At 50.3% G+C, this 9,623-nt stretch overlaps 1 protein-coding gene across 2 annotated transcripts in view; it reads right to left on the minus strand.

Moving 5' to 3' along the window:
• The window catches only part of PRRX1 (paired related homeobox 1), a 93,710-nt gene extending 90,413 nt beyond the window's left edge, over positions 1 to 3,297 (minus strand). Inside the window, exon 1 of one of the 2 annotated variants that reach the window (XM_050963408.1) lies at positions 2,226 to 3,297. In XM_050963408.1, the coding sequence (XP_050819365.1) occupies positions 2,226 to 2,466 (241 nt within the window). In that variant the 5' untranslated portion in view covers positions 2,467 to 3,297. The remainder of the gene's footprint in view (positions 1 to 2,225) is intronic. The other variant, XM_050963409.1, reaches the window with a different exon arrangement.
• Positions 3,298 to 9,623: the final 6,326 nt, after the last annotated feature.

A 9,623-nucleotide genomic window follows, 5' to 3' on the forward strand; every position in this document is an offset into this window, starting at 1 on the left:
GTGGGACTGTTTCTGTCCCCTTCCCCCGCAGCCACGGCCCTCCTGGCTCCGTTACAATCAGCGATCTTGCCTGGCCTATCCCCTCGAGCCAGACACCCGCCGCACTGGTCGCTTGTTGGCCTCTCCCTAGCGCCTAGCACAATGGGGCTCCTGGGGCGGCCCTACAGTAAATAATGGCCCTACCTGCGCCTGAGCCATTCCCTTTGAAAATAACAGGGATGGGCATTATGGCAGCGTCAGGACCCTGTGGCTGGGATGCCCCAAGATTTAGTCCATCAGCCCTTAACCCAAAGCCCCCAGGTTAAATCCATGCTCAGTTCTACCCGGGGCCGGTGGGATGGCTTTGCTGGGCAGATAAACAAGGAGCTTCCGGGCGTCCAATATGGCAAAGGGGGAGCGCTGTTTAAACCGGCTCCCCAGCTCCGGCCTGCCCCCCTCACGTCCGAGTTGGCCTGGCAGGACTGGAACCGCCTGTGTCTCAGTATTAAACCCCGGTCCAGTCAATCGGGCAGTGCCGGTAAACCCAGGCTGGAGCGAGAGTTTCTGGGCTCTTCGGCTTCGCTCCTCCAGCAACCCCCCTCCACGCCCATAGAGACTGGAATCTGGATTGAACGCCGAAATCCCGATCCTGTTCCCAACGGCAAAGCGCCTCCCAAAAAGCCAGCAAGTAGCAGCTACTCGCCATCCAATCATGCTCCCACTGGAGTCAAGCAAGGATCCGGCTCTTAAGTGAGAGCAGAGGACTAGGAAATCCATCCCCACCCGCGGGCTGCCCTTTCTCTTCGGGCTTCAAACACTCGTTGGAAGGCGTGTTTAAAAATAAGGCACTTTGTCCTGTATCTAGAGTACCAGAGACTTCCCCTAGCTCCAGTTCTTTCTCTTCGCCCCATCCTACAGAGCGTTTTCACTACAGCTGACCTGGGACAAAGGTTTTTAAATCAGCATGAAATAAAATTGAAGAGCTCATATATTAAAACTGGCCAATATGGGAGAAGAAACCCATGTCTCCCACTTTAATGGGGCATCTGCTTTTTCAACTACTTACTACGTAAAGGAGGAAGGATTTATTTGTATTTATTTTTCAGAATGTACTAGGGCAGTCAGGTTTTACTAGCTGAGGGTGGAATGAAAAGCCAATCTCCTTCTATAAAGTAAAGGGAAATTGAGAAGAAGAAATGATAGTAAAACTAAGCATCCCGCCAGGGCAAAGTCTGCAGGTTTGTTCCTCTACATTTCCACTCAAATTTAAATAAATATTGAGACCCTAAAATATAATTATCTTTTTAGTGCGAGAGTGAGAAGACGGGGAAGGACGTTCTTTGGTTTTGGTGTGATATCTTAGCGATGTGATTGTGTATAGTTGTGGTGCTTGCGTTGAGGTGGATGGGGGAAAGGTATCTGCTACCGGTTGCTCCAAGGCCCTGTTCCGAACCATCACCCCAGCAAATCCCAGAGATTTATTAAAACTCTTCGGGTTCCAATATTTTTTTTTTTAGTTTGTAGTTCAGTTTACAAGTCTTCTTATTTAAAGACCGATTCGGATTGAATCCGAGCTGTGATTACGGATTCCTTTTCAAGGGCAGTCATTGCCAAGGGTGGAAAGGCGCTAGAACCCCGGTATGCAGCTTTAGATGCTGATTTCACTGCTCCGCCAGTCCCCCTACACAGCGCGGTGTGTCCGCGCTAGCTCCCTGGGTACCTAACCCACATGCGCACCCCTACTGCAGCCACCCCCTGTGCGATTAACAACCGTGCGTTCTTGGTGAACGTCTCCCCAACCTCTCCTGCCAGACGCACACGGTCCCTCCCCAGCCCAGCCCCCCGATTTCCAGCTTGTGGTACTGACACTAGCGCCTGATTTCCCGGGACATGTAGCCGTTCCCCACCAGATAACGGCCCCTTTGCCTGATCCAGCAATAACTGCAATTGCTCACTTCCAGCCGGCTGTCTCCAACCCGTTCAGGCGCGCAGAGCTCAGGCTGAACCCCCAGCCCGACTCTCTCTTTCCAGGACGAGGACAGTCCCTTTCAAGGCCAGTATTCCCCCAGAATATCGATCCCTCTGCTAAAGGACACCGCTCGAGCTGTGCATAGTGTCATTATGGTAGCCTTCCCCTTATCCCCCCACCCCAAAATTAGTTTGATCCCAGGCTGTCCCCCTGAGCGCTACCGCCTGCTTTATCTGCGCCCCTGCGCCGCGCGCGGGGGAGCCCAGGTCTCACTTACTGTCCTGCTGCGGGGTGTCGCTGCCGCTGGTTAGCCCCGGGGATTCCAGCAAGCTTCTGCCGGCTTCCCCTACGCTCTCGTCCGCCTGAGCCGCCACCATGTCTCCGGCTTCCTCCAGATCCAGCAGGTGACTGACGGAGAAGTTCTTTTTGGCCTGTAAGTTGTCCAGGTTGCTGGGGCTCTCCAAGCGGGTGGCTAGGACGGCCTGTCTCTCCATGATGTGGGCATAGCTGGAAGTCATGGTTTCCCCCAAGTCTTAAAGGGGAAGTGCAGGCAAAACAGGAGGGGGGGGGATACAAGGGACCCTCCCCAAAATCTCAGACTCTGTCCCCGCAGCAGGGGCGCTCCCTGGGTTTCCTTCGGCAGGTTCCAGGGGGAGAATCAGGCCTCCGTCTGCCCAGTTCTCAAGCGAAAGTGACACAGAAAGCGTGAGAGAGAGAGAGAGAGAGATTGAGGGAGGGGATGGGGGAGGGGGGCAGAGGAATCGAAACGTGTCCTTCACAGGAGAAGCGGCGTATTCCCAGGCAGGCACCAGCGGCAGGAGGCTTGTCCCGGCTTTAAACCATCTCCAAGAGAGCGCTTTGCCCCCTTTGCGCTCCTGGTGAGTCTTGGGAGTGACTGAGGTTTCAGGTCACGGGTGCTGATGTCTTGCAGATGTACTCGCGAGTATTAACTCTCACCGAAGGGAAGACGAGGGTTTTCAGGAGTCCGAGAGAGCCCCCCACCCTCTCCTGATCTTGCTCTCAGTTGCTCTCCCCCACCCCTCTCAGTTGGATCAAGCCGCTCTCTGGCACTTCAAAAGGGCCAGTCTGGCACACAGGGGAGACTTTGCAGGGAATACATGAAAATTGGAGACCCAAGGGAGGGCAGCTCGAGACTTAATAGGGGCCTGTAATTACGTGGCAAAGTCTTTGTGCTGTTTCTGACGTTTTACAGACCCCTCTTCTCCAGCGCAAACTCTCCCTCCGCCACCAAAAACACATGGATTAAGAACTCCCCTCCCCCCTTCGCCAGCATCTGATCTTGCGAGCGAGCAAGCGGGGAAGACCCTTTGCGTTTCTTAAATAACGATCGAATTATCTCTGTCTCCCCCCTTGCACTAGGATCTCTGGCAGAAAAGTTAAACTGAAAGCCACAGTCACTTCAAACAGGCTGATTATTTTGCTTCAGCATTAACTCCTCCTGATTTGTTTTAAATCTTGTTGGAGACTCTCATCTGCATGTTTTGATAACAGCTGCAGGGGAAACTTTTGGAAACAGTCCATGTCCATTCCAATCAAGTTTTCTCCTATTTTTTTAACGTTTCCTGCTGTTCCAACCGTTTGGCTTCAGGCTATTAAGAAAGAAGAGAAGAATCCAAACAAGGGGTTGGATTTAATATACAGATATTTGAACCAGACAGTATATTATTAAATACAAGCATCAGCAAGCAACTGTTAATGAAAATTAATGGATAGGGCGATCTGTTTAAGATGTGGGACGGATATTTCAGGAGCCTTCATTCAGCAACATGTGGGAGAACAGGTCTCCTTGCTGTTAGAATCCTTAGAAATAGGGGAGTGGAAGAGATTATTTAAATAATTAAAACCCATTCAGTAAATCTGAACGATCTACACTAGGAGTAGGCAACCTATGGCACGCATACCAAGGGCAGCATGCGAGCTGATTTTCAGTGGCACTCACACTGCCTGAGTCCTGGCCACCGGTCCGGAGGGCTCTGCATTTTAATTTAATTTTATATGAAACTTCTTAAACATTTGAAAAAACGTATTTACTTTACATTCAACAATAGTTTAGTTATATATTATAGACTTATAGAAAGAGACCTTCTAAAAACGTTACAATGTATTACTGGCACCCGAAATCTTAAATCAGAGTGAATAAATGAAGACTGGGCACACCACTACTGAAAAGTTGTCGACCCCTGATCTACACTTAACTCTGGACAGATCAGAAATCATTGAAGCCGCAGAGAGAGTAGGCGAAGGCATTTAACTTGAACCCAGATCCTGAATTCCTACCCAGGCAAAACTCCCTTTGCCATCAACGGGGCTTGTGACCGAATAAAGAGATGGGCCCATAGACTGGGAGAGCTGTGTGGAGAAATGGGAAAACGTCTGATTCGTTCAATTAGCGCTCAGCCAGTTCAGAGGTTTTCGTGAGCCCCGTTTTGCAGAAAGATGTACTCACAAACTTCTGTCCTCGACTTGAACAGTCGAACCAAGAGAGAGGGGCGTCTGACATGCCCCACAAGTGTAATGCTGTAGCAGCTTGAATAGACTCATAAGGGATGAATTACTGCACGGACAGCAGGTAAAATATGACTTGCTTATTTGCAGAGATTGCGGCTCGTTCTCTCTCCAAAAAAATTCTTTTCTATTGAAGAGGGGTCAGCGAGAACCAAGAGGGTTGCGTGAGTTTTGAGTGAGGGAACTCCCCAGGAGAGAGAAAGACCCATGTGTTTAAATGGCCGGAGTCTGGGCTCCAAGCTGCCATAGCCAGCCCAGAATTTCCAGCCCCCTGATCTGGGAAAAGAACATTTGATGCCATCAAAGGGCTGCAGATTGAAACCAGATGTGCTTTCCTAGGCTCTTTCCATGCATTTAATTAAGAAGGCGGGATAGAGGAGACTTTTTCATTATTAGGTCTCCCCCCTCCTCCTCCCAAAGTTTCCCCTTCCCAGCCTGGAGCGCTCAGAGCAGTGCCAGCGCCGCGTTTTCTCTTTGCGTGGACAAATCTGTGCTAGCTGGAGAATCCGCGGACCTGTGTGTGCGTGATTAAATGCGTGCTTGGAATCCGTGTGTGTCCTGGGGTTGGAGGGAATGTTTTTCTGTGTGTGTGTCCGTCCGGAAGCTCAGGGCAGAACGTGTCTGTGTGTTGAACACAAGTGTCTGCCTTCCTGAGTGGGTCTGCCTGTGGGCCTAGATTTGTGTTTGGGTGTGTTTGGACGAATGTGGGGATCTGCGCGTGGGTGCCTGTCTAGCTGCAGCTTTGTGTTTCCCTTACTCGAGTCTGCCTTTCAGGAGCCAGGTAGCTAGGCACATCTCAGCCAGCTCCCCAACGCTGAGCCCGACTCCTGCTTTTTCACCGCTATGCTGCTGCTTTCGCTTTGAATTTGGCTCCGCTCGTCCATGCCTGGCCGGGCGGCTGGTGCGCACTGGTGCTAGGGAGTGGCCGGACAACCTGGTGGTGCGGGTTTGCACGCGAGGTGCAGAGGGGAGGTGGGGTTACTGTTCCCGAGGGCAGCCCGAGCTGCCGCGGCTGGCCACGTGGGGCAGCAGAGAGGCCGCGCGTGGGGGACACGCGGGCCGGGACAGCTGCGGGCGAGGGGCAGTATCCCGGCTGCGCTAGGTCCAAGCAGCTGCGCCTGGTGCACCGGGCGAAGGGGTTGAGACCAGAGAGCCAGCGTGGGTGCTGCGAGAAACGAGGGATCTTTAAAGTACGGAAGGGGGGAGGACACTGGAGCTTCTCCGCTCCGGGTGCCTTCGGGATGAATTATTGTCGCCTCCACCCTCAAGCCGGGAGGTGCTCACCCCTATCTAGGGCCGGCAGCCAACCCGTGACCAGAGCAGATGCATAGGGCCAAGACACCGAGCCATGGGCTTTATTCTGCGATTCTCGGCCAGACCTGCAGGGTCAGCCCCGCCCGCAGTGCCCCAGATGGGAAGGAGAGCTGGTTTGCAGTCGGATCTGAGTGATGGCGTGTCCAGTCCCCGCGCCCAGCGCCAGGGCTCGCTCCTATCTGTATTTACAGGGGACTATAAACTGCACCCAGCTCCGCGCAGGGATCGGGCTGCGGCCTGTAAGACCTCCCAGGGCTCAGAACCAGCCCCAGGTGACCCACTCCCCACAGCCAGCATAACATGAGCGGAAAGGGGGGCGATTTTCACGCCCCGTCGCGGAATTAAATTCCCCCACGCGAGAGAGGAACAAGACGATACTCCGAAATCTTCATTAATTCCTCAAACAGCTACCTAGGCGAGTTGGGTTTATTTAACGCAGCTCTTTGCAACAAACAACCAGTCGGGGGAGAGCCCGCTGTCCCGGCCCGCCCTTTAAAATGAACAGGGCTGGAGACACTCAAATCAGCCCCAGATTTCCCCAGCTTGTGATTAGAGAGGGTGGTAAATAAAAGGAGAGAGACACATCTAGGCAATGGATCTCTATCAGGTACACACCTCCTCTAGGAGACGGGGGTGGAATTGCACACAGGCCATAGGGGAGAGACAAGAAATTAGCTCATTTCATGTGTACCAAATCAAGCCGTGCAGATATGAGTGGCCAAAGCCTCAGCTGGGGATCAATGGGCGTTAGGTACAGGCCCCTGGACTTTCACAGTGGCAATTCACCCCAGCTGCCCAAGAGGGATGGAGAGAAGGGGAGAGGGTGCCTGTGGGAAGGAGGGAAGATCCGTTTTAGCTGTGCGCACTGCAGGAGTTAAGCGGTGTGAACGGGAACTGAAATCGGGGCGGGTGGTGGCAGGAACGATCCCCCCTGTGATCGCTGCTCCAGGAGAGTGGGCCTCTGCGAGTTGAACGCACCGAACCGGCTGGGTCAGAGGGAGAGGCCCTGCTGCGTCCTGGGTGTGGCTGAGGATGGTGGGGCTGCTGCGAACTCTTCTCCTAAGGGGCCATCATCCCCTTCCGCTCACCCCTGAACTTGAGACCACTTCCAGCCCAACCGTAGCTGGAAGGGAAACTGAACATCACCCGCGGCTGCTGAGCACCCCTCAGCAGGCAGGAGCTGGGGTTCCTGCAGCGCCGTGGGCAATGCACAGCCTTACGCACGTGCCGCGTACCTTAAACACGAGCCACGCCGGTGGGACCCCTCAGTGGGCCAGCCAGAGATGGGACGGTGGAGCTGGCGTCGGGAGAACGAGCAAAGGTTTCCCTAGGCTACCTCTGCCGGGCGTGGACAAGTAGTAGGGTCAAATGTTTGTACGTTGCTACCATGAGCCCTAGCCTGCAAAATAAATGTGCACGGTGCTACGTGAAATGTATGTTTATCCTGGTAAGAACATGCAAAACATTTTACATGGCCCCATTGACGTATATGGTATGTTGTGTATCAGTAACATGTATTATACATACGTGTAGATGTTGCTGTGTTAATGTTTGCATATTACTATGACAGCATGTATGCAATAAACTTGACGTAGCTTAGTGAGTTAAAATGTTTGTATGTTGATACCATAATATACAAAGAGGTATAGATTTAATCTTGCTGTACGTTGTATAGGTAACACGCAAACCTACCTCATTAAAGCACATTTATTGAATGTTATTTTACGTGTTTTCACCAAAGCAGCTGATAATACAAGTAAATGTAGCTATGTAACATGTTAGTACCATGGCACAGGTACATGCAATAATTAAATGTACATAAAATCAATGTCAAGGTTGTTTTTTTATTCGGGATTTTCTGCCCATATTGCAATCAGCTATTAAGAACTTTGTCCTGCGTTCTACACCAAAACCCTATTCAACGGGATAAACACCGTGTATTAATTCATATGAATTAATATTTGCACTGCAACAGCACCCACTCTTTTTTTCCCTTTAAATGTAACCTACACGCCTGCTTATTTTGCCTTCGCGTTTAATTGACTGGAGATTAAGCTTTTCAAATCTGTCTGAGCAAGAGAAACAAAAATGAAGCCTTTGTAAATGGCAACATTAAATTCCACAAAACAACTTTGGAGATGTGAAAGGAATGTTCTCTCTCAAAACTTTACTTCTATTTTTGTAAGCTTCTTTTGGAAATTGATGGAAAACAGCATCCTCCTGAACTAATAAGCGTGCAAAGGAGCTATTTAGGCATCCCATTCTTTTCACCTGTCTTCCGATGCAGTTAACGAAAGTAACTCTCAAATCCTCCGCAGCGCAGTTATTTTGGCTTTGGCTTGTTTCTCTGTGCATGCAACACAACGTAGAAGCCAATTCTTTTGCTGCCTATAATCTAGGTCTATTCCGTTCCCCCATCCTGCCTGCATTTCTTCTACAGCCCAGCCCTGCCCAGGGGATGCTTCAAAGCTTGCCAAGGGCTACAAACTGTAGTTGGACCAGACAAGCAAATTTCATCTCTCCTTATCTCTCTGGTTGGCTGCTGTGGATTGAGGGGAATGAGTATTCGGCAGTAACTTTATAATCTCAACGCACAGACCTAATTACAAATGTAATCTGGACCTGTCCAAAAATGAGCCTGATTTCTTTCCTTCTCCCTAAACTTTAGCCATTTCTGTTGATTTGCGTCAAGGCTAAAGCAAACCCTAGAGTAGCTTAACCTGTCCGTTTCATTTGCATTTTGTTTGAGGTGTGGTTGTAACTATGTTGGTCCCAGGATATTAGAGAGACAAGGTGCGGAAGGGAAAGATTTCTTACTACAATAAAAGATATTAACATCCACTGTTATTAAATAATTGACTCTTTCACTATTTGGCCCCTCCCCCTAATTTCTGGCAACTGAAAATGTAAAAAGAAAAAAAATGTTTAAAATCCATAATTCCACATAAGTGTGAACATCTGAATAGATAAAGATTGAAAAACATGCTTAAAATAATCCATTTTATCTCAATTATTAAACATTAAAATTGAATTCTGCAAAGACTCTCCATAATACATCAGAATAAAGCCGCTGGCCAGGCACAATGATCTCAGCACATTTTACAAATATTAATTGACTCAAGTCGTGTGGGCCATATAGGTGGGGGAAACGGAGGCAGAGGGCAGTGACCTGTCTTGCCTTCAGTAAACAAATGAGCAAATAGCAGAGGTGGGAACAGAACACAGCTCTCTTGACTCCTAAGCTTTAGCCCAAGACTCTCCGGCCCTGTGTGCTCCCCGGCAGTATGGATAACATAACAGGATTTATATGGTGTACTTGAACAATGACACCGCAAATGCTGAAACAACATGTTATTTCAACACTTGCCTGGTCGCGAACCTGTGATTTCAGCACTTGCTGACTTATCACTAGTCTACTTCAAGCTGAACACATGATTCCCCTCCTTGTGTTCAGCTGCCATCTCGCCCAGAAAACACCTAAAACCAGGAGCAGGGCTTTGGCTGCATGTGTTGGGGGTGGGGGGAGAAATGGGCTTTTCAAGTGCAATTGACCAAAGGAGGTGTAGGACACCAACTTTCACATGGGCAGAAACCCTCTGCACTGCAAGCACCAGGAAGTGGAAGTTCCTGTCTCACACGGCTGTGACTAGGCATTGCCACATGGTACAAAGGGTCATGGTGGTGACCCCATGGACCATATCGCAACAACACTCAAATTTGGCCAGGATGGAGAGGTGACTTGGCCAAACCTGGATGGCTCTGTGATCCTGTTTGGCAGGTCACAATACCCAGAGTGGGGAGCTGAGCCCAGTCCCATGGGACAGGAGCTGCCTCG

Source organism: Gopherus flavomarginatus, chromosome 7 (assembly GCF_025201925.1).
Source record: "Gopherus flavomarginatus isolate rGopFla2 chromosome 7, rGopFla2.mat.asm, whole genome shotgun sequence".
In the NCBI taxonomy this organism is placed as follows: domain Eukaryota; kingdom Metazoa; phylum Chordata; order Testudines; family Testudinidae; genus Gopherus; species Gopherus flavomarginatus.